At 38.6% G+C, this 24,728-nt stretch overlaps 2 protein-coding genes across 3 annotated transcripts in view; one reads left to right on the forward strand and one right to left on the reverse strand.

Annotated features, from left to right (window-relative positions):
• Positions 1–17,588, forward strand: GFM2 (GTP dependent ribosome recycling factor mitochondrial 2). Of its 2 annotated transcripts, XM_050329632.1 has the most exons (22): positions 1–113; positions 506–597; positions 867–956; positions 1,512–1,596; positions 1,960–2,005; positions 2,967–3,064; positions 4,034–4,159; positions 4,560–4,648; positions 6,875–6,963; positions 7,205–7,265; positions 7,338–7,523; positions 9,673–9,753; positions 10,492–10,640; positions 11,138–11,278; positions 11,361–11,460; positions 11,988–12,174; positions 13,324–13,400; positions 13,840–13,978; positions 14,131–14,316; positions 15,674–15,789; positions 16,060–16,242; positions 16,685–17,588. In XM_050329632.1, exons 3-22 carry the CDS (start codon positions 894–896, stop codon positions 16,811–16,813), a joined length of 2,331 nt encoding a protein of 776 aa, XP_050185589.1. In that variant the 5' UTR covers positions 1–113; positions 506–597; positions 867–893; the 3' UTR covers positions 16,814–17,588. The 2 variants fall into 2 exon arrangements, with proteins under 2 accessions (XP_050185589.1, XP_050185591.1); XM_050329634.1 differs by lacking the exons at positions 13,324–13,400; positions 13,840–13,978; positions 14,131–14,316; ... (1 more) ...; positions 16,060–16,242; positions 16,685–17,588 and adding an exon at positions 13,202–13,317 and having other exon boundaries at positions 64–113.
• Positions 17,572–24,728, reverse strand: part of HEXB (hexosaminidase subunit beta) — a 17,801-nt gene continuing 10,644 nt past the window's right edge. Inside the window, exons 8-14 of the mRNA XM_050329638.1 lie at positions 24,304–24,484; positions 23,237–23,323; positions 22,598–22,670; positions 21,790–21,964; positions 20,911–21,001; positions 20,628–20,732; positions 17,572–17,886 (exon numbers count right to left, since the gene is read on the reverse strand). Coding sequence (XP_050185595.1) covers positions 17,823–17,886; positions 20,628–20,732; positions 20,911–21,001; positions 21,790–21,964; positions 22,598–22,670; positions 23,237–23,323; positions 24,304–24,484 — 776 coding nt within the window. The 3' untranslated portion in view covers positions 17,572–17,822. The remainder of the gene's footprint in view (positions 17,887–20,627; positions 20,733–20,910; positions 21,002–21,789; positions 21,965–22,597; positions 22,671–23,236; positions 23,324–24,303; positions 24,485–24,728) is intronic.

Genomic DNA, 24,728 nt, shown 5'->3' on the forward strand with positions numbered 1-24,728 from the left:
CGGCGGTGCGGGGGAGAGCCGAGGCCGGGTCCGTCGCGGAGCTCTGGGCTCGGTCGTGCTGAGGCTGCGGCGGGGCGGGAGGTGCTCGGGGACGGCGCGGAGACGCCCCAGAGGTTCGTGAGGCGGCGGGCAGGGCAGGGCGGTGCCGTTTTGTGGCGCGTCAGCGGGGCTCCGCCGCGGGCTCCGCTCCTCACGGGCAGTGTGAGGGCACCGCGCCCGTCCCGCACCCCGCACAGCGAAGCGCGGCGGCTCCTCCGGGACACGGGGGTGCGGATCGTAGGATGAGGGTGTGCAGGTGAGCCTGCGCGCAGAGCTTCTGTGAAACTGTGAAACTACCACGAAGCATCAAAGCACTGGAGCTGGACACTGGCGTCTCCTTAATTAAGTAGTAGCCAGCTGGGACTGCTTCGGAAGCTGCTGCATTTGTGCTTTCTGTTACCAGGTGTTTGGCGATGCTTAAAAGGTCTTAGTACTTAATATTTTCTGCTGGTTTTACTCTAAATAGGTACTTCGCCCTGCAACGCGTCCTCTTTCAAGACCAGAAAATCCGATTGCCCTTCACTGAGCAGTAATCGGTGCTCTAGAGCTTCTCTAAGAGTGAGTGTAAACTCTGAAGTTCATTATTTTGCTTTACTGTTTGAAAATTTCTTTGAGAAATATAGCTAGTGTTTGTGGGCGTGCATTTGTGCTGCATTGCTGAGGGTTAATAACATTATTTTTATAGATATGATACTGATTTAACCTGCAAAGTGTTAACCTGATTTGACTGGAACCTGAGTAAAGTCTCTTGACTGAGTTATGTCAAACTGATACAACCAACCTGTTTCCTGTCATAAACATTTTGTGTGGTTTACTTACTTTGTCAGGGAACAGCATCAGAGAGTGGAGCCAGAATGTTGAGACTTATGAGGAGAGTTTCAGTGGATTCATTGAAGTCATCAAGTTTATGCAGTAAGGTGAAGTTTCCCCAAATTTGGTACTTCCTCTGTGAGCGAAGGAAATACTTGGGTTATTCTGAGTAAACTTTTTTGATTGTGGTGGTGGTGTTGGCTTTTTCTTTTTTCCTTTCCTTTAAAAGTTGGCTTCCAAACAGAACAGGTACGTTTATGTTGGAATAGGACTTCAGAATGGGGAAGATGAATTTGTAATTTTTATGTAATTTTTTTGACTGCTTAACATTTATCATTGTTAAATTTGTATTATTTACAAAAATAATTAGACATATTTAAAACAATGTGGCTATTGGCAACATACTTTGATGCTATTAATAGATTTTTACTAGACATACCAGATATTACTGGGATCGAGCTTGGTTTAAACCTCAGTGTGGGCATCATCTTCAAGCATCTGCTTCCACATAGGTTGTGTTTTGAGCATATATAAATATGTAACAACAGTATCTGTTCCTATAGATATATTTTTTTTAGTTTATTTTTGTATAACTGGCAAAAATGTAACTAAATAATTAGTTATAATGATAAATAGTCTGTATGATTCTTTTTTCTTTCAAGCATGCGTATTTCAGGAAGACAAAAATGAGAGTTGTGAGTGTGACACAGCAAAACTGCAGTCTGAGAAACTACAGTGCTCTACCAGGTATAAGTTAATTATCTAATTATCAGTCCAGATGAACATCAGCTTTACAGTTGTCTTGAACTAAGACATACTTCTGCAGAATAAGATGTTACTGTGCTGATGATACTTTTCTGTGTTGGCTTTTTCCTCCTGTTTCTAAATTACAGTAATTTTGAAGATTTTCTGTTCTTTGTTTTTGAGAGAGAGCTATATTGAGAACTAAGTACATATCTTTAGAAATTTGAGGTGGTAGCTATTACAGATTGTCAGGAATTGTGTCTCTGAATCTTTTTTTTTAATAAGGTTTTTAGAAGTTTTCCTAAATATATTTTCTACATTGGGTTCAGTCTTGAAAATTGTTGTTTAATTTTTTTTCGTCTCCAGGAGATGTTAAGTCTCTGCATTCTGTCATTAATCCTGATATATCCAGGTACGTCATACTGGCTTATTGTTTGGATGTAATTGGCAGTCGGGCAGTTGACTGTCAGGGCATGTGATGAAGGGTTTTAAGTTGTTGCTGTGCCTGTCACATGTGGATGTTTAATTTAAATTTAGTACTTGCTTATTTTTACTCTTGTGACATTTCAATGTAGAACACTTGTTGGTGTCAGAGAGGTCTGGGATTGTCTCTTGTTTACATTGTCGTAGCCAAAACTGGGCTTTTAGGGAAGCTCCAAATCCATGGTGGTGTTGGGAGTTGAAAAAGGGAGAAAGGGTGTCTTGGCAACTGGGACTCTGCTGTTGCTGGGGCTGTGTGCTTTGTGTTCATAGGAGCACTCAGCCACCTTAGATGAGGGCAGGGTAACTGGGGACTGAGCTGCCAAAGAAGTATCCTAGGGGTGAAGTTCCTTTGGAAGACTACTTCTGTCCTAAGCGTGAGGTCAGCTGGCATTAATGGTGAATGTTAATGGTGCTGCACAGAGCAAGTGTAGCAGTTCTGGAAGCTGCTGCTGAGGTACTTCAGAAAGGAAGAGTTGAACAAAATCAAAGAGCATCATGGGAACAATGGATGCTGTATTTAGAGCACAAGGGGAATATATGCAATGGATTGTTTTGGGCACCAGGTGTCAGGGACTGGGATGGATGAGAGGGTTGAAAGGCTGCTTCTGTTGGAGGGGAGAGCAGATGGGTGAGGATAAGCCCAAGAAGCGGCCTTCCCTGAAGTGGAATATGGACACCTGTTGCAAAACTGTTCAGTACTACTGATTTTCCACTGTCTCAATACTAACATCTTTCAGTATTGGAATGTACACTGTATCAGATATGCAGCAGAGGAAAGATGTTATTAATCTGAGATGTTATTGTCAATGAGTATTGATTGTTTATGTAAATAAGAATATCACAGAATAAAAAAGTTATTGCACTAAACCCGATGTTTTCACTTTATGCAGAATCCGAAACATTGGCATTATGGCCCACATTGATGCAGGCAAAACTACGACAACAGAGAGAATGCTCTATTATTCTGGATATATAAGAACACTTGGAGGTTAGAAATGTTTTTTGTATTTGAGTAGCTTTGAGAGATTTAATAATGTACAGTAACATGCAATGCAGTTAGAGGTTGCTGATGGAATACTTGATGTAGAAGCCAGTTGTTCCAAAGTTGTGCTGTGGTTTAATGGAATTTTAATGCACGTTCCATTATGTTCTAAGGCAGTTGTACTTTGAGAGATCATAGGTTCGTATTTTTGTTTTAGTGCATTATGTTTTATTTAACATTTAATTACAGGATCTCCTTATTTTAGTTGTTGCTCATTGGCCGTTCTGGTAAAGCTGTTTCTTCAGTTTTCTTTTGAACTGTAAAGAAACCAGATTAAGAAAAAGTATCCATTTCTTTTGAAAGCCATAGCACAGCCTCTGCGCTTTTTGACCTTTTAAATTTAATTCCCTGTTCTCAGCTATGTATGACAGTGATAGAAGAAGTTAGGCTTGTGGAGCATTTGAACATGGTGTCTTGCTTGTTTAAACATGTGGAACTGCTTCTCTTTTTATTAAAGATTAAAACTAAAATCCGTAAGCGAAACTCAACCTCTTATTTAGAGTTTGTTCATGTGTGGTTTTTTTTACTTTGGTTTTAACTTAATTATCTTCTGATTACCAAATTTTTAAATGTCTGTCATCTTCCATACAGTCAGTGCAGCCAAGTTTTTTTAAGCTGTAGTTTGTTTGTGATTTTGGACTTTGCTTTAGTTTTTAAGATTCTCATGGCATTACTAGGATTAAGAACAATAAAAAGGTTGTTGGAATTGCCTGTCTTTGACTTGCAGACCATTTGTTCCTTGGAAGGGGAGCCTGGGTAAATTACCTGATGTTATACTGTTTTGAAAAAGCTAATTTTTGTAGTTTATATGTATATATAAAAGGCACAGTGTTTCCAACTCTCTTGACAACTGTATTCAAAGACAGTTTCAGATTTTGGATTATTTACCTACCCAGTTCTGCTTCCTGTTCACAGATGTTGATGATGGAGACACAGTGACAGATTTTATGGTACAAGAGCGAGAACGTGGCATTACCATTCAGTCTGCTGCGGTTACGTTTGACTGGAAGGATTACAGAATCAATCTGATTGACACCCCAGGTACTCCTCTTTAGCAGTACTGTTATTACCAAGGGAAAGGGGATGAGGTGGAGTGTTGTAGAATGTCTTAATTTTAAATATCATGCAAAATTTAACTGGTTTAATTGCATCAGTAAAAAAGCCTATACTGAACTCTGTTCAGCTTTGGATAATTACTGTTTGCTGATGCCTAATCTATCTTGTGTAAGGTGAGCTTAGATATTTCCACAGTAAATTGTTCTCAGTTCTAGGGTTGCATTGTAACAATCTTGTGTATTTTGAAGACTGATGGGTGTATTTCCCTGCAAGTAAAGAAAGACTTGTTTTGACATGATTTGAAAAAAAAATTAGTTTAAATTTGTAACGACCTGTTGATGTTGCCTGTTTGATGGTATAAAAGGAAGATTTTTTTTTTTTTTAGGTCATGTGGACTTTACAGTGGAAGTTGAGCGTTGCTTAAGAGTCCTGGATGGAGCAGTAGCAGTGTTTGATGCTTCAGCTGGTGTTGAGGTAAAAACAACTGGTAGATTTGTCTTTTGTGTACGCATCTGTTACATGAAAGGGGAGAGATTTTCCCAAACCTTCTTTGTCTGGTTAGTCTGTCAGTGCTCCAGGAAAGTAAAGACCTTTGTGCCTGACCAGTCTCAATGTCCCATTACTGAACAGTCCACTGGATCAGAGGGTGGTTCAAGTAAAGGCTTCAGGGTGACATCCAAGTGGAAAGACCCCCTCCTTGGGGGGATCCTTATTTGGTCTGTCAGTGCCTCAGAAGAGATTCAGGGACACAAACCTACAGCATCCTGGGCCTCCACAGGCCAGTATTTTACCTGCTGGCAACAGATGTTAACACCCTTGAAAGACTCAGACTTAACAGTTTATGGATATAGTTTATTAATGTAACAGAAAACTGTGATGGGTAAGGTTCAAAGATTGCCAGTGATAGTATCTGACTGCCAAAAGGTATTCAAAGACTAACGAGCTTAGTGCCTAACATAAGCTGATTCCATATAATCATTCAGTGCACATAAGTGTATGGTTCTTACCCAATAGGCATCTCTGTGGGAGGAAGACAGGTTCAGCCCATGGACTGATCCTAGCAGTTACAATGGAGTCTTCCCTAACTTCTTTCCATTTTTAATTTAGTTTATTACTGTTTTTGTGTTCAGGTGGAGGTTGAGTGACTCTAATCATACCCCATGTACAGTGGGGGGGTGGTTGTACCTTGGGAGGTCAGTATTACATCTGAGGTAACTTTTAGGATGGAGGCATACATGTATGATCTTGTCATGGTTGCTTGTTCAACAGCAAGATATCTTCTCCTACCACCAAGTTTCCCTCGTGCAAGGATTTCAACAGAGCCTGGCCTCAGTGTCTCCGCTCAGTTCCACGCTCTGTTTAGTTCCCCTTAGCATGTACTGTGCATGGGAAGTCAGGCATGCCGACCACATCCCGTCCAGGGAGTGGCAACTGCATGTCCCCCTATGATTTCCACACTGTTACAACTTACGTTAAGAGTGTGAATATAACTTCCCAGTTTTCTCTAATTTTACCCCCAACTACTCCCAGTTATTTTCACACAGCATCTAATGACTTCAATCAGACTGAAATACTGTACAGAGATGTTGCACTGTATTATATCTCTTGATGCTTTGTCGGCTTCAAGAAGCTGAGCATTTAATTTCAGGTTCTGTAGTGCACAGGAATTTCCATGGTAATAAACAGCAAATAAGTGGGACTACCATTAAAGTTTGAGGTGTTTTTGTTGGTTTGTGGCTGTCTTTTACAAACATTGATTGATGTGAATGCTTCTGGCTAGCTACACAAGTGGAAAGAAATTAATGTCTGTCAATTTCTCATTTTCAGATTTCATGTAGAAAATTGAAATTTTCAGCCAGAATTTCTCCTTGCCCAATGGTCTTTTTAACATGGCCTTTGTAGTGCAGAAAAAGTGAAGGCAGAGTGGAATTAGACTTTATATGGCATGAGGTGTTTCTGTAGTTCAAACCTATAGAAAAGTTATCTGTGAAATCATTGTCTTTCATGGGACATACCTTTTTCCTAGATAAGGGATGAGAGAACTCTTGATCACTGTAAGTCCCATTACTTAACTTGTTGGAAAACATTTAAGTGCCATCAAATGTGAACCTGAACTGAGAAACAGCCCCACCCCCAAGAGCAAAACAGTTAGATCTGCTTGTGGTTTTTTTGACAACTCTGTAGCAAATTCTTGTAGCAAATTATTCCATGTACTGGAACAGACTACTTCTGAATCCAAACTGATTTTTATATATACCTGTTTTAACTTCCAAATAAAAATATGTATGATAAATGGCTCGGCAGTGCACAAATTACTAGCAAAACAAGACTAGTTTTAATGTTGTATGTGTAGCCACAGAAATACTTGCCTGTGTGTGCTTAAGTATTTTGGCAATAAATTCTAAAGTTTTTTGAAAAAAAGGGGGACTTCAGAAAAGTCCCCTGTAATACTTAGTTTCTCTCCATATTGTCCTGCCCATATTCCTGCATATTCTTAGTGAAGGAAGGGGAATGTCTCCAGCTGAAAAACAAAGTGGCTTGTGAAATTCATTTGTACTGCTAGATGTGGAATCATTGGAAGACACTCAGCACAGTTCCCTTCTGTACCCTGAACTCAGAGCCTCAGTGGAATCGGGGAGTACATAGTTAAGCTGTGTACTGAACTGTGCACTAACGTTTCCATTTTGTCTTTTGTTTTAGGCACAAACTCTGACAGTCTGGAGACAAGCAGACAAACATCAGATACCACGAATTTGCTTTTTAAACAAGATGGACAAAAACAGGGCAAGGTATTTAGACAGATATTTTAATTATTGCTAAAAACCTTATAAGAGAATGTCTTTACTAAAGTTTTCTTGTTAAGCATAGAGCAACCCAATTATGTTAGTACTTACTATATACAATGCAAATGCAAATACATATTTTTATGTAATTGTAGGAGTAATTTTTGCAGTAAATAAGGAATGATAGATGTATTTTACTAATGTCATTAAGTTTTGTGTAAATTAGTATTTGATTTTTTTTATATAGTTTTACATATGCCGTTGAGAGCATCAAACAGAAGTTGAAGGCAAAACCTTTGCTATTACAGGTAAGCTTTCTTTCAAATGGAACTCCTTTCATAATTTTTTGCAGTTGTCTAAAGTTTCTACTCTATTTGCAGTTGCCCATTGGGGAAGCCAAGACCTTCAGAGGACTGGTTGATGTTGTGACTAAATCAAAAATAATTTGGAAACCTACGTCTGATTTGGATGATGGAAAAAATTTTGAGCGAAAGCTGCTGCTGGAGGCTGATGATCCAAACCTGTTCCAAGAAGTCCAGGATGCCAGAAATACCTTAATAGAACAAGTAAAGTTCTAAAGTAAATGCATAATGTATTTAAAACTGTTACTTAGAACAGTAGGAAAGATAGGCTCTGTAGCTTAAGTGACTCTGGCTAAGAGACCTGCTCAAAGCAGTGCTGACTTCAGCACTAGATCGGATTGTTCAGGCCTTGTTCAGTTGAGTTTTCAAGTGTAAGGATGGTGATTACAGTCTCTAGGCAACCTGTCCCATCACTATTTCTTTTGGTCCAGTGGGAATTTACCATGTTGTGACCTGTGGCAGCCATGCCGGTCCTTTTGTTGTGTACCTCTGAGAAGAATCTAGCTCTGTTTTCCCTGAAACAGGCCCACACCCACCATTTCAAGCAGTAAGAGAAAGCATTTGTCTCTCCAAGGTATAACAAACACATCTCTCTGCTTCAGCCCTGTTAGTGTTTTTCCATTGGACTTCCTACAGCTTGTCAGTTTCTTCTGTGCTGGGGGAGCTAAAAAGTGCTTTAGATGCAGCTTCACAAGTGCAGGGCAGAGGGTGCTAACTGCTTTCCCTGATCCACTGGCTGTGCTCTTGTGGATGTAGCCCAGCCTTTGTCACTGGAAGATGACTAGTTGATCCCCACTTTGTATCAGTGCTTGGATTTGTTCTGTTGTAGGGGCAAGATTCTGCATTTGTCCTTGCTGAACTACAAATTGTTTTCACTTCCATCTGTCAAAGTTGCTTGACACACATTGGGAATGTTAATATGTGATGGCAAAACACGCTGATTGTAGAGAGTTGGAGTCCCTGGCTGTACAAAATGGAAGACTCCCTGCTTTATAGATAGGGAACTGAAGCAAGCAGACACTAAATTTGTCCTTCAGTTGGCTAATCTTGTAGTGTTAGATGCCAAAGGATATTTGGTACATTCACACAAGGCCTGACTGAGGTACCTGAAGGGCATCCATACTCTTCTGGAGTGGCAGCTAGAAGCTGAATGGGTTTTTGCAGTCTGGTCAAAATGGCAGTAAATATGGTGTTAGAGGCAGCTCAATACAATCATAAATTGATCTATTTTATTGGAAATACTGCCTTTCATAAAGCTTTGAATAACATTGTGCAAGTACATAAACAGATAATGGTAGGCTTTCCGTTTCTTTTGAAATATGAGAATCAGGGAGATCTGTTTTATATTGCTCTGAGTTCAGTAGAACTCATACAAAATCTGGTTTTCAAACGTACCAGGATTTAAATGGGGGTATTATTACTCAGTCTTTTATCTTAAGAAACGTATTGTCAGATAAAAAGCTTTGTAAGAACAGTTTTTTTCCCCCTTTTTTTTCTGTGCCCTTCCTGAAGGAGGAAGGGGTGGACCAGTAGTGTAATAAGTGAGATAACCTTATGTTCATAAAATCTTTTTTGAAATGCTTTCTAAGTCATTATCAGAAACACTGTCAAAGTTAGTATTTTGAATACCAGCCATTTTGCACACTTTACTTTCACTTAATTAAATAAACTGGTTCCTTTAATGTTTTACCTGTTAGCCTGATTAGACTTCTAATTGCTTATCAGGGATTTCTTTCAGAATTTGGTCAATTGGTTCGTAGCCATTAGAGGGAGCAAGTGCCTTCCTGCACGTGGAGCAGGAGCCTGTGACAGTGCAGGGGTGTATGTGAGATGAGGTTTACAGAGTAGTTAAGTTACAGGTCAAACTAAGTGGTACAGTTTGAAAACACAGATATACTCTTAGACATACAAGCCTTTGACATGAAGAAGGTCAAAAGGTCCTGATGCTTCTCTGTTTTGTCCAGCTGAGTGTCTGTTGGCTTGCAAAGGTTACTTCTGTTTACTTCAGTCATTTCATATTTGCAGGTTTGAAGTGCAGTCATTTATACCCCTCATGGCTGTCACTGTTTGGCTGGAGTTTTTTCACGTTTCAGGGAGGAGTACAAGCTTTCTCTCTCCCACTGATGTTTTACCTGACAGCAGCTTTATAAGTGGATTTTAATGTTTATTTTTTTAAATGTTTTTTCCTTTCTTGAAACATTAATTTCCATAATTTTCTGTGGTTTGAATTTTTGATCTCTCATGTTTTGAAAGGCTTTGTTCTTGCTCAGTTTAGCTATCTATCATAAGTAAGATCTGTGTCTTGTCTGTGAAATTGCTGTATGCCAAATAACAAAGAACTATTCTCTTGAAGGTTGCAGATCTGGATGATGAATTTGCTGAACTGGTTCTAGGAGAACACAGTGAAAATTTTGACTTAATATCAGCTGAGAAGGTAATTTTTACATTTCATTATTCATAAACAGGTGTTTGCTAGCTGTTATTCCAAGGGGCTGGGTTGGCACATGCAGATTATCCCTTTGGCACATGCAAATTATGATTTTGCAGATTTATCAACAGAAAGAAATCACACCAGCTTTTGCAGTGAATTAAGAGTACTGTGAATGTATTTGAGTTTAGTATGAATTTTATACAAATGCCCTGTGATTCTTGGGCATGCTAGGCACAGTTTTAAAAGTAGGGTACGTTTTTTCAGGAAAGTGGGTTTGTTTTTTGTTTTGAAAGTTTCACTACTGCAAAAGAGCTTAGGGAAAGGTAAGTGGAACTTCCAGGTAGACTCAGTGCACTTTGTAACTGAGCTGCTGGTTTTTATGAACAAAAGTAGCATCTCAACCATTTTGAATTGTTTGGATCTTCACTCACTGCATGTTGAAAGCATTGAGGTACAACGTTCTGAATTAAAGGGACTGTTAGAACAAGAACGGTTGCAGAAGTGTATCAAATGTTTAGAAATCTTAAAAGCAGCGTCTTCTGTTTTAGCATCTAAACATTTGGGTTTGTGGTTTGGAGCTCATTAAAAGCCGTGAAAGGAGTTTGGATGAGTGGTGTTGTATTTACAAACATGCTTTTTTTAAACTCTTTGGGGATTTATTAGCAATATCTGATCTCTAGGGTGCAATTTAAGGCTAAATTGTAGTTCATGTGTTAACAGAAAATAGGGGTTTTTTTGCAGTTACAGTCTGCTATCCGGAGAGTCACTCTAGCTCACAAAGCTGTCCCCGTCCTCTGTGGCAGTGCACTGAAGAACAAAGGAGTGCAACCACTACTGGATGCCATCACCATGTACTTGCCTGCACCTAATGAACGTTCATATGAGTTTCTGTAAGTACAGATAGAAAAGGAGATTCACAAACAAGGAAAAACAAATAGGAAAGCATAAAAGAAGAAAATAAAAGATGTTAACAAAGCATTCATATTCTTTAAAAATGTTTACTCTTTTTAGGTATTAAATAACATTAGAGGTGTGTGGACAGAAAAATACACTTGAACCTGTTTTGGTCAGCGCTACAGGAATTGTATGCATTTATCTTAAGCTGTCAAACTTGCACTTTAAAGTCTTCGTATTATCTGAGAATATTCTCATTTTACAAAAATGTGGTCTAGGGATCCTATTTAGTACTGACTGAATCATGTGACATCTTACAAGTCCTACTGGAGCTGGAACTGCTTTTTTGGTATAAATTATGATTTTTAAAATCTGCATCTATTAGTATTGCAAGAAGAAACATATTATCCCTTAAATGAGTGGAAGTTTAGGTAACTGTGAGATTGAATGGATTAATCCTACAGGCATGCATGTTGTTCTTTTTATTTTGCAGACAATGGTACAAGGATGACCTGTGTGCCCTAGCATTTAAAGTTCTCCATGATAAGTGTCGTGGACCTCTAGTTTTTGTTCGTGTTTACTCAGGTTCACTGAAACCTCAGTCAGCTGTATATAATATTAACAAAAGTTGCACGTAAGTAAGATAGAGCTGTGGTTTTAATGTAGAATTGCAATGTCTGTTGAAGTCCCACGTAATACAAGAGTTTAATTTTTAGAGAGAGAATGAGCCGGCTGCTCCTGCCTTTTGCTGATCAGCACATTGAAATACCATCACTGATGCCTGGCAACATTGCTCTTACCGTTGGGTTAAAACAGGTAATGAAAAATACTGACTCTGAAAGGGAGCTTGTTTCACTAGTGTGCTTTCTACTTCTGTGGTATTATATCTTAGATATGTTCTTGATAATGTCAGTATGTAAACTTGCTTTATTTGAAGTGCATTTACATATACTTCCTCCTAAAATGAAATATTACAATGTACAAATGTAGTAATTGAACTGGAAGCTGCAGTGCTGATTGGAAAGCTGAAGATGTGTTTTATTATGGTTCGAGCATATATTTTTAAGTCTTAAAATACAGTGTAATGCCACAAAGAGACCTACTGTGGGGATGGAGAAGGATGTTCCAAATAAGTTACCCAAAAGCAACAGTTGAAGTTCAAACAAATTTGTTTCATGCTTGCTTCTATTAGTGTAATAATTCAGTGTTTTATTGTCTAAAGAGTAACCAGCTTTGGCATGCATTTTAGTTTTGGGATTTTTGTTGGGGTTTTGTTGGTTTTTTTTTCACATCACCACCTCTCCCCCTCCTGTGTGTTGTGGCTCACTGGTGCTGATCTGTAGAGTGCCACTGGAGATACCATAGTGTCATCAAAGGCTTCAGCAGTCGCTGCAGCACGCCGAGCTGGAAGGGATGCTGGGGAGAAGAGGTCCACGAGTGACGTAGACAGCCTTCTGCTGGCAGGTGTTGAGATCCCTGACCCTGTCTTCTTCTGTACTATTGAACCTCCTTCAATGGCCAAACAACAAGGTACAATGAAGCTACCTGGCTGACATGAATGATTTGCACAAATTTATCAGTCAGTGATCCTTTTGATGTTTTGCACTGATGCTGTATTTTAGATCATGGTTATTGATATCCTTTGCTATTACTACATCAAGCAGTACTACTATTAGTACTTTTCTAGTTTTTGTGTCTAGAAAAATAGTGGTTTTTCATTTAGATATGAGATAGAGGCACTCATGCTCAGTTTTGCTGCCATCACACTGACGTGCTGTACGTATGTCCCGAGTACAAATTACCTGGAAATGTCAGGGTTTTTTCAGTTGGCATTTGCATTTTTATTAATCTCTGGTGTAATCACTTAGCAAGACTTCTCTGTGTCTAGTTAGGGTTCATCCATGCAGTGTGAATTGCAATCTTACTGTCTTCCCAGCAGTGTGTACCAGAGAACTTGATTATTTGACACTTTTTGGAAAAAACCTTTCAACTCTGAGCATGGTTGGGAGTGAAGAGGAGGAGGGATAAAGACCAGTGTAGTGGAATGAAGCAAGGTAGAACAGAGATTGGGAGCAACATGTCTGTAGGCTGAGCAACTGGATTGTAAAATATTACTGATTTTGGGGGGTTGGATGTTTTAGTTTACTTTTGTTTGTTTTTTCCCCAAAGACTTTTAAGGCAGATAAATGCAGTCTCAGCTCTTAGTTTATCATTCTGTAGCTGCTTTCCTCAGCAGTTAAGATAATGGGGAATCAGGAAGAAAACGGTATCTGTGTTTGCATTTGAACGTTTCATATTGAACTCACATTTAAGTAAATCATGTAACAGTTGAAAATTTATCTGTGCAAAAGGATCAGTACTTTTTATTGGCTTTACGAATCATTTATAGGTTCCAGCCTGTCTCCATACAAACACAAAATTTCACTCTGAAAATAGTACGTCAAATAATTAAATTAAAGCACTCTGTAGTGCAGTTACTTTGTGTGAGAAAATCAGAAGTTGCAGATTACTTGTAATCTGACTTGACTTTGTTTTGCCAAAATCTGTGCTTCTCTAGGGTCCTTTTGCTGGCTCTGAGAATAAGATTTGACCTTATGAGGAAAGTGATACCTAGGCACTTCATGTAATTCTGAAACTACTGAAGTCACTTTAGATATAATTTTTGATATTTACGTACAGACTTGGATAATGCATTGAGCTGCCTTCAGCGTGAAGATCCAAGTTTAAAAGTGAAGATAGATCCTGACACAGGACAAGTAAGATGAATCTTCTACTACTCCCCTTATAAGCAAGTTTTATTTTAAAGATGTCAAGTTAGTTCATCTGCATATTGAGATTTTCTTGAATAAAAAGGACTCTCTAAATGTTGTCTACGAAGTTTTGTGTGTGAAACTAAAATGGAACCTTGTGCAGTTGTGCTTTACAGAATAAAGGAAGTCACCCTGTGCTCTGCATGTTTTCTACAGTTCTGTATTTCAAAAAGTCTGAATTACAGTTTTTAAGATTACTATTTTTATAGTGGTTACAGTAGTGGTCAGATGACTTATAGCAGTGTTTTCTCTCTAGGGTCCTTAGAATTTGAAGTATTTACAATTTTTGACTGTTCAAAGCATGCAAGTTTTTGGTTAAAGCATTTGTAATAAAACCTGGGGTTTTCACATTTTTCCACTTTTCTCTCAACTGTTTTCTCACCAGACTATCCTCTGTGGCATGGGAGAACTACACATAGAGATCATTCACGACCGAATCAAACGTGAATATGGAATTGAGACTTACTTGGGACCTCTTCAAATAGCATACCGAGAAACCATCTTAAGTGCTGCCCAAGTTACAGGTAAAGTGAGTAAATGGAAGCAACATCTTGTTTTTGGATTTGTAACTTGATGTACTTTAAATGATATATGATTAACTTTCAGATTAATTTTACGTATTAGGGTGGTTTTTTTTCAAATGACTGTTTCACCTTTTTTTCCCTCCTCCTTGCAGATATACTGGACAAAACAGTAGGAGATAAACGACATTTTGTAACTGCAGAGTTAGAGGTGAGACCCAGGTCAGGGGACAGAGCAGTGACAAAACCCATCGTCGACTATGCTGAGAGTGTTATTGGAGTACTACCCAAAGAACTCCAAGGAGCTATAGAAAATGGAATCATGAATTCATGCATTCAAGGTAAAGGAAGTGCTATGACAGCTATACTTGTCTAATATTTTTATAAGAAGCAACTTGTTTCTAGAAGGAAACACTCAACAGCTTGAAAACTTAAAAGTAGTTATGTACTAACATGTATGTAAGATGCAAAGGAAAATTATGACATTTCATTAACTACAAAAATCGCCGAACACTCTTCCCTATTCCAGGAGTGGAAGTCAGCATCCCCTTGGTTTGGTTTTTTGGTTGATTTCATCTCAGTCACTCTAAAGTGAGCTTGGAGTTCTTCTGGTTCATTTTTTAATCTGATATTAAAAGATAAGGTGTTTACTTGATGACAGAAGTGGTTTCAGAGGCCAACATGTACACACCACATTATTAATGTAACTGATGCATTTTTTGCAAATACATAAAATCCATGAGTTTTCAGTAAAGCCTTACCTAATTTCAAAAGGAGGGCTTTCTAAAGGACTGAAAGTGTCCTTGACTTTTGACTAAAAATAGGAAGTATTAAATAACAAGTGGCCAAAGAGCTCTGTCTTACAGTAAAATTAACAGGTAGTGGATTGACAGGTGAGAATTACTCTATATGAAGTGTTTTTTCCATGTTGCTATGTGGAATTGGAAAGCATCTCCCATCTCTGGCTTTGGAATGACTCTTAACTGTGTGCTTTCTTCATGCTCCTTGAAGACACTTCAGAATTGTGCTGTCTTCAGCCTAAAATTGATGCCATTAAGTGCTTAAAAAACCCAAAAAGACTGGGTAAGAAAAAAGCAATGTGTTTTACCTCAGATGTAGTTCAGACCTCACATCCAGTGTAATACAGTTTGGTCTGTTTGAGAGTCCCTGGGCTGGAGGGAGATAAGCTGTCTGAGATGCTAGATGCCATTCATTCTTTATGGAATTGAGTTAACCCTGGAGTTGTGGTGGTGGGTTAGTATCAGGCTTTGCTGTGATCATATTGTATTTAAAAGGAACATATAGAAAATACTCTGTCTTCTGGTTTAACGAAAGGTTTCACTACTTTTTCAAATGAGGTCTTGTTTCAATAAATAAGTTTTAGATACTATAGTGTATTTTTTAAAAGCTTCATTTTTGGGAACAGTTGTATGGATGAGCACACTCAGGAACTGTTCTCAGAACTATCTATGATAAAGAGAGTAAGAAAGTATTCCTTTGTCACTTCTGGCAAAGCTTGGTAATGACAAAATCACAGAATGAGGAACACAACCACTAGTCACATCCTTTCAGGAGTGGACAGGGAAGGAGAGAGCAAAGTGAGAAGCTTTAATCTTGTAAATTTTTTTGCATATCTCTTAATATTCTGAAAAACAAATCTGCTTTCTTCTTTCTTCTGTTCTACACTGGCCCACCCAGGACCTCTGCTTGGATTCCCAGTTCAGGATGTAGATGTGACAGTGCAATCACTGACAGTGCACCCAGACACCTCCCACACAATGGTATCAGCCTGTGTCTCCCGTTGCATGCAAAAGGTACAGTGAAACAGTAAGGTGCTGTAGAATACAGCAGCATTATATACTGCTGGGAAAATCTGTGTGTATCAGTATCTGCTACCTGATCTTCTCTGACAGTGTAATGCCCTTGATGAGAACTTTACAGATTTTGAAAGTAAAGAATTCATGAGAATTCGAAAAGAAGCGATAGCTTCACAATAGAAGTACCTATAATGTCAACTTTATTTTAAACAAAAAACCAAAACCCCCAAAAATACACTGACATAATTTCCCTTCCTTTCTATGTAGGCTTTGAAGAAAGCTGGTATACAAATACTAGAGCCCCTGATGAACCTAGAAATCACAGTAAGTGAAGATCATCTCAGTGCAGCACTCGCTGATCTTGCACAGCGGAGAGGTAGTATTCAGGAAATCCAGAGTCGTCAAGATAACAGAGTTGTGGTTGCTGCTGTTCCACTTGCAGAAATGATGGTACGTGATTACTAATGGTAAAACTAGGTTTTTTATATGCTTAAAAAGTGGCTTCAGTTCACTTTTTGTTATGGGTAAGTAAGAATAAAATGGATGGGTTTTTTTACTGTATTTTAATTACTGAAGGTCTGAAGGAAGCACCCACAGATCTAGTAGTGTTCTTTTGCCCAGTTCAGATTGTTAAACCAGCACATACTCAAGTGTAAGTCAAAGAAGGAGTAAGTACTACTAGAACAGGTTTTACAGGGAATAGTTTTTTAAAAATATTGACTCATGCCTGCATTGCACTTTTAATAGATTAATATTAAAAAATTAACTTAGCAGTATGTTGCAGTATATTTCTGACACACTCTCTCTCTCTCTGTGGTCTAAGCAGTTTTCTATGCTAACTTATCTTCCCTTTATCCTAAACTGAGTGACACATCTTCTCCATTTTGTCCAGGGGTACTCAACAGTTCTGCGTTCTTTAACATCAGGCTCAGCAACCTTCACATTGGAGCTTGCCAGTTATCAAGCCCTGAACAGTCAAGAGCAAAGTGCACTTCTTCAGAGGAGGATGGGGTTGGTGTGATCACTTTACTCTGTAGAACGGCGTTTTCTATCCTCCATGTTAAATATTTTCACAGGTACACCAGTACATTTGCCTGGGACTAACTGATGGTGGTAAATGATGAGTCAGCAGCCACATAAACAGACTGGGCTCTTAACTGTCCAAGGGGGAAAGTTCAAGAGCCTGTTCTAATGGCACTGCAGAGATGGAACCACCAGGTGTTGCTTTGCAAACTTTTATCTTACAGATAAGATCTGTAATGAGAAGCTTTTCATGGAAGTGAGCACTTAAGTGCACCTTAGTCCTTAGTGTGCCACGAGAACTTTCTTAATTTAGTAAATAAAGTTTGTGAAGTTTATGTCTATCAGTGAAATAACTTTACAGTTTTGGCAGTCTGTATCATGATTTGTTTTCACCTGAATGAAAGTATATGTATATAAGCACTTTAAACAGTACAACTTAAGTATTACTTCTTGTACTGATAGTAACTAATTATGGACCAGAGTTCAGGACTGGGTCTAACTTCTACCTGAGTTTGCTTTAGCAAGTAAGTGAAATGGATACTTCTGAAAATTGAGTGAGATCTGTGCAAAAAAAATACAAGAAAGAGTTCTTCCATGACAGTAATCCCTGCTTACCACCCTGGAATCTGTTGAGGGAGGATTTTTTTTTTTTTTTTACCTTTAGGAATGAGTGAATTAAGCTGTAATAGTCCTGATTTGCTATGAGTTGCAAAAAAAACTGGCAAATGATAAGATACCTTGAAATAAAAAAGATAGTTTGTTCTTTATTTAAATGGTGTCTTAGCTTTATTTTTCTCAACTTTGGAATGTAAAGAAACTGGGATTAATAACTCCATCATATCAAGTTTCAGGATTTCTCAGTGAAGAATCCCAATTTCTAAAAGCCTAAAACCAACCATTTTTACTCCAACAAGGTTATCAAAGAATTTTATTTTAAAAGTGAAATTTTAAGTCTTGATTCATCCCCAGAGGCACTTCAGGTTGTTGAGGAGAAGTCTTTGCAGCAGTTATGGCCCTCTCGCTTCATGGGCGCAGTATCCAACAAACACCGGTTCGGCTGCTATGCCACGGCTGTTAAAATAAAGTGGAATGTACATGACTGTAATCAAACAACTGGCTTTTTGTATAGGCAGGAAGAGAGATACTGGCTCTCCATTCTATAAAAAAAACTATGTCCAAGAAATAACAGATGGCCTCTGCAGGGAGTGAAAAGGGGCCCTATTCTACTCCTAATTGTACTTCAGTTCTCTGTTTCAATCAAAGGTACTGAGATATTGGCAAACATGTTGAGAAAGTTTAAATTCAGGACCCAGTTTTCTTGATGTTCTGCAAAATTTACAGCTTTTATTGAAAAGAAGTCGTAAGAACATGCACATATAAATCAGCTGACATTTGCATACTCTCCCCGTTCCTGACCCTAATGTTTCCTCCATATGCAGCTCTAATTATGTAATTTTCATTTGTATTTGGGGGGTGCCAGAATTTCTTCCAGCTTACACTATCATAAATTAGTGTGTTCTCATGTGGCTTTAAAAACAAACTAACCAAGCCCTTGTAGTTTATGATGGTACAGTAAGATAGTATAAAAAGAATTTTCAGAGTTAAAGAAGTTGTAGTCAAAATTCTGCTTCTTGAATATTTAAGGACTAGATACTACTGCTACTAGTGTTTAAAAGTGCTGCAGTGGAAGAAACTGAATAATGAATTGGCTCAGCCAAACTATTGCTGCCCCTAAGTAAGATCTGCTCTACCAGGGCTGGTGTCTAGGTCTCTGGAATATATGCCCACCTTTTTGTTTCCTTTCTCCCATCATTATTTCAGTTTAGGCTGCTGTGTCCTAGGGGAAGTTGAATTTAGATCTGAACAGTAGCTACTGCTTTCATTTTACTATTTCAAGAGCAGTGGCCTCAACCTTCAATAGGCTAGTTATTGTTCTTCCAGAGACCACAACCTAGCTGTTACAAGTGCTACCCACCCATTCCCTTGCTCCCTCATAATCAGCTGCAGAGCAAGCCAGAGCTGTTCATTCTGCTTGGAAAGGCTCTTTGGCCTCCTACAACTGCCATGGTCTGTGTATACACCATATATAAAAACATAAGTAGGAACACAATCCTTTTCCCACACACTAAGACTACAGTAGCCTGATATTAAATCAGCTCTTTGAGTTCACACAATTCTAAGGAAGCTCTATTTACATGAAAGGCAACAGAACTACAGCTCCAAGGAATGCTCATTTCATCACTGAAAGGAGACGGTTTCTCTAGTGTATTTCTTGTTCAAAACCTGTATCAAAAGAATCATTTCAGCAGAACGTGTCCTTTTATTGAAGTAGTCATTTTCTAACAGGAATAGTTCGCCCTAAGGCAGCAAAGCGGTTTTTCCTTAAACTAGTTTCTGGCGCTACAGGGAGCAGTGCTTAGTCTGCCCCTGCATCTCTCATGCCAGCACCACGAGAGCAGCTGTCATCAGCTGGCCAGCTCCCTGTACAGCAGTACAAGTACCAGTGTTAAGAAGATGGAGATGCAGCATTAGAGTTAACCAGGTCCAGGAATAACAGGGCTTACTTCACTATAAAACCCTAATCCTAGTGGTACAGCCACTGTACTGTTCAGCTGTACTTGTGTTTTCCCTGAGTGCCATCAAGAGATGCACCATCCTGTTAAGTAACAGGGCATAAGTTTTTTAAGCCCTTTAATCTTGTTTTTAACATGGATTTGTTAACTCCCTCAATGTATTTGTTTTTCTCATGACTGAGGAAGATAGCACAATTTATATATAAGTATTTTCCTAAGCATTATTTTAAGCCAGCTTGAAATAAAGCCAGCAAGTCAAAACTTGAAAGTCCTTTAGTCACTCTTGATTAATTAAGGAGCTAGTGTAGTGTGTACTATAAGCTAAACGCCAGTGATTCCAACAGAAAATCATTCTAAGACACCTACAGGAATACAGGCAGAGTGCTTCAGTTTTAACTGCTGACTATAACTGTTCTCTAAAAAGCTGACTTCTGTCTACCTTGAAATACTTCCACACAGCGTTGAGATTTTCAGTAATTGTCATAAACTTCTGCAGAGAAATAAAACAGCACATTTCATTCTTGCTGCAGTCCAACTATGCAGCAGCATTTGGGAAAACCTAAAAAGCTCTCTGACTGTATATTTTAAAAGTGGAGTCAACCTTGGACTTAAAACCTAGGCATCGCTCATATGTACAGCTGTGAATACACAAAGGCAGCACTAGCAATAATTAACCAGGAACTTGTCTAGGTACTTTTTAGGAAAGAACTGCAGGGAAGAATGTGTTATGACTACTGTAAACAGAGTCAGTTCATAAAGGGATTAAAATTTATCAGAGACTCCTTAACCACCCCTTTCAGACCCTGAACTAAGGCAACACCTGAAAGAATAGCTTGATCACCTCTAAGGCAAACAGGTCCACTTGATTATCTGTGGCAGGTCTTTAATTATTATTTGTGATAAATAACACCACTGTTTTTTAAAAAAAAGTTTTTTTTTTGTCAGTGTACTCCCACATACCCTTTAATATCCTTTTTGACTGAAATAAGTCAATCATGGTGTTAAATTTTCGTTTAGAGGAAAGAGAAACATAGATTTCACTGAAAAAGTGAGTTCTGAAAATGTTGGTTGTGAAACTATCTAGAACTCTTGTCTTAATACATCTTTCTTCCTCTTCTGTGGATACAAACCACACTATCTCTCTTCCCTTCATTTCCAGGCCAGCAGTTTAGGCCTGTACTTCTATTCCATTGGTTTTAAGAATGAGTGCCAAGATACACTGTAGCCACTAAATCTTACCGGAGCATGCGGCAGCGATGATTTGTCAGCCTCCTATAGGCATCCTGCAAGTTGGTCACATTCCTGCTGCTCCAGAGTCTTTCCCCTACAGCACTTGCTCGAGGCCTGTAAAGGTACACTAAGTTTTAGAGTAGGTGTGGTCTATAACCAAGAATGGATAAAATTTTTTTATAGCTGCTCAGGTTCAGCACAGAGAACTGTTATCACTATCATACAGTCCTGCTGAATTAATTAAGATCCTTGTAGCTGACTTTTGAAAATCTAATGATAAAGCACTTCATACCATAATCTTGGTGTCAGGTTAGTTGCATCCACAAATTCCCCCCATAGGCAGGCTTCTCCACCTATTAAAAGTTTCTTCTGTTCTTCAGATCCTGAATTCAAAGCAGAAAGTTAGAATTTTTATTTTTTCAGAAGATGGGAATATATCAACAATTTTATTTTCTAATACTTAGAGAGGACTGATGTTCAGATGTTTGTTTGATCATATAAAACTATCCTGAGCGCTAACTTAACATTTTGGTAGTCTTGTTACTGGATGTGAGAACCACTAGGCCATTTGCCCAGAGAAGCCATTTCTCCTCTCTTTCAGAAGGTATTTTACCTTTTATACCCTGAAGGCATTCCTCAGAGATATCAGTCCTAATGGAAACGGTTCATTCTATCACATGTAGAAACATTCCTTGAAAAAACCACTTAGTCAGGTGTTCTCCCTAATCAGCTCTGAGATCTACCTTGCACAAAATGAAACTCCCATGGAAAGCATGTTTGTATCAGCTTTAGACAGAAGGAGAGAACATGTCTTCTATAAAAGTTTCACACTTTAGAAGCTTGCTAACATATGTCTACCAGCAGCCATTTTGCACAACTCCACACCTAAAGTGTGATGCATCTGCCCACCTTGTCCATCATCCTGTCTCACACAAGCACCAGTATCAGATCTTAGGGAAGGTAACACCTTTCCCAGTGAGAAGTGCAAAGTTCCTTTTTTAAAAAAATTTAAGAATTTTCTAGAGTTCTAGTGGACATTAAATTCCTTTGATTGCACTATAATCACAGTGACAGAATGACCACTCTAAACAGCCTTATTCTTTCCATTTACACCTTACTATAAACCAAAAAATTTCGTGCACAGAACATGCATATAAAAAAGGTAACAAACCAGGGAAGTTAAGTGGTTCAACACTGTAGTATTTCTTCCAGTCTTGCCCATAACTGATGTAGTCTAAGTACCAGGGTGCAGCCAGGACAGCAGGGAACCCAGCTCCAGTAACACTGCTCAGTTCATGAGCATAGTTGTTTGCCATCCACACTTGAACTACAGTGTCTGGTTTCAGCTAAAAGGGGATAAGACAAAACAAACAACCCCAGTCCCCCCCCCCCCAAAAAAAAGCCATTAATGACAATCCTAATTGCTGTTACCAGGAATAAAGGATCATGAATTTCAAAACTGGCTATTTTGTTTTGAAGAGGAACATTTTGGAAGCTACCTGTGGTCCCCCAAAGTCTAAAGCTAATTAGCTATTTGTTGATGTTAAACATAGCTCCTGTGAGTGAAACCTAGGTTATACTATAGACAGTTAATGCTCTAAGAGGATTCCTACATGCACCATGTATCTACCAGCTCTTAAAAGCCAAGCACCTGGTGTTACTAGATCAGACACACAGTTGTGTAAGGGGAAAAAAACCCTACTCCTAGAAACTTCCCTACCCTTTACTCTGATGCTTTAAAACATATTATATTAACTGTGTTCACCTTCAGAAAGCACTTCAATGCTGATGTTCGCATTCCACCTATTTTACATGGTCAACAAATGATCATTTCAAAGGAGGCCCCACACCTGGGGAGACTTGCTAATGTCAGAAGACTTGCTTTAAGTTTTAAGAGACATAAACAGACCTACTTAGTAGTAGCCTCCCACAATACTGTGCTGTTATACAAAAGTATCTTACCCATTTTCCCATCTTACCTGTGCTTTGTGATCAAACACTTCTTGCCAGATGATTTGTCCTTTGTTATAGGAGGAAACAATGTCCAAAATCCTGGAATTTAGAAACCAGATCGGGTTTGTGAACTTCAATAAATACAAGCACTTGAAGTAGCAACATTTTCTACCCTAAGGCACATCTGACCTTTCCCATCACTGCATAGGGGACCATAACAAAGCAGGTGGTTCTGGTTTTGATCTTCAGTGCTCCTGAAGTCCATGCATATAACAGAGTGCATGTGCAGTAACACAAACTGATGTTTAGAACTACCAGCAACTCATACAGGGTGACTAAATCCATGTTATTAAAGAAGGAGACAAATAAATGGCTGCAAAACCTTTTCCTCCACACCCTGTGCGCTGCCATTACTGCAGATACCTAGTTTAAGATATCCAATACATTCATACTGTGTGTACAACTAGCCTAGATATCTTTGCTGTATCCCATATTTTAAAGCTATGAACCTTACATCTGACGTATTAAAAAAAAGTGGGTAGTCCCCAATGTGCCAATTTTTGAAAACAATATAGATATTACATCAGATTTAGTATCTGCACCTCAATGCCACCCTCAGATAGTGATTGTGAAAAACCAAGCAAGAATAAAAAAAACTAACATACTTCTGAATGTAGTAAGATTCCAATTTAGCATAGTCACTGCCAAAACCCTGCTTCTTCATGAACTCTTTCACTTCAGGGTTAGATTTCCTTAAACAATAACAAGAAAACAAGTTAAAGACTGTTTTTGTTATGTTTTAAACCAGATTTCCCAAACATTTCCACCAACACACAGCACTAGATGGTGCCTTTGGCATGGCATAGCATGGAATGAAAAACTGAGCAGAAGCAGCAGGCTAACCTGACTTTCATATTTTGAAACAGTTTCATCCTGACTTGAAATAAAGCCAATAGTCCTAATTCTCTGGTAAAACTAGTGGAGTCTCTGTTCTGAAGTGGTCTCTGGCAGACTGCCTCAAACTCTCAAGAGCCCTGGGATTCCCGGCATCTCTGTGACTTGCTGGGAAGGTTGTCAGCAGGTCTGGGAACTCATCAATTTTGTGCTTTTACCACAAAAGCAAACCAGCAGTTCTGCGATAAAGCATTTGTCAGAAGTTTTCTTTCTCTATAAAAATTAAAACAAGTTCTGAGTGTTTGGATTTGATGTTTAAAGAGAATCATCAAAATGTTCCAAATTCTGTACTATTAGTACAGAGCAAAGAGATTCCAAAATATTCAAAATCCACAACCAAATTAAGAACTCTATTACTACATGACACACTTAATACAAACACAAAAGAATCTGTTTGGTAGTACTTAGTGTTAGCATATTTTCTGGAGGGTAGAACTCAATGGAAAGATCTACTTTAACATACAGTATTTAAATGCTAATTATCTTATCTAATACTTTTCTACCATATTAGTTCTCTTTCCTGCCAGGGTAATTTTCATAAAGAAATCCTTTAGAGTACTTCAGCATTTGTGAAACTACTAGTCAAAGCAAAATTCTGCACAACATCACTTGCTTGTTGGGAATCACAAATGCTCTGCTTGTAAATAATTATAGAAATAGGAGTGAAGATCTTTTGGTTATGCAGTGAAAACTGTCTGATGCCACTGAGTTCCATAATTAATGGATGTGGATAGGTTTAAGAGGCACTAGATATTTGTTCTTTGAATTGTCACCATACCAGCAACTGAAGTCCACTTCATCTCCTCCTAAATGAATATATGCATCTGGAAATACACTGCTGATCTCTTTGAAGAATTTAGTCATGAAGTCATAAGTTGTATTCAAAATGGGATTTATAGGTCCAAAGGACCCAGTTGGCTGCCCTCCATTGTAACAAGGAGTGAGAAGATCTTTTTGACCTAGCAAAAACAATTAATAGAGCATGTTCAGTTCCATGTTGCTTTACTAACAGGAAGAAGCAGCTACCCATATTAAAAAGGTTAATATTCGTGACTTAAGTGCTAACCTATTCCAAGTATAATCAAACAGAGGCAGAATGAAATAAAACTTGGACAGGGTTGAAGAACCCTCTAACTGGCAATCAGGACTCTGACTTTCAGATTTGTGATTTAACAGACACTAATTTATGTAACATGTCACTGT

Source organism: Myiozetetes cayanensis, unplaced genomic scaffold, assembly GCF_022539395.1.
Source record: "Myiozetetes cayanensis isolate MyiCay16 unplaced genomic scaffold, myiCay2020 scf4, whole genome shotgun sequence".
Lineage (NCBI taxonomy): Eukaryota > Metazoa > Chordata > Aves > Passeriformes > Tyrannidae > Myiozetetes > Myiozetetes cayanensis.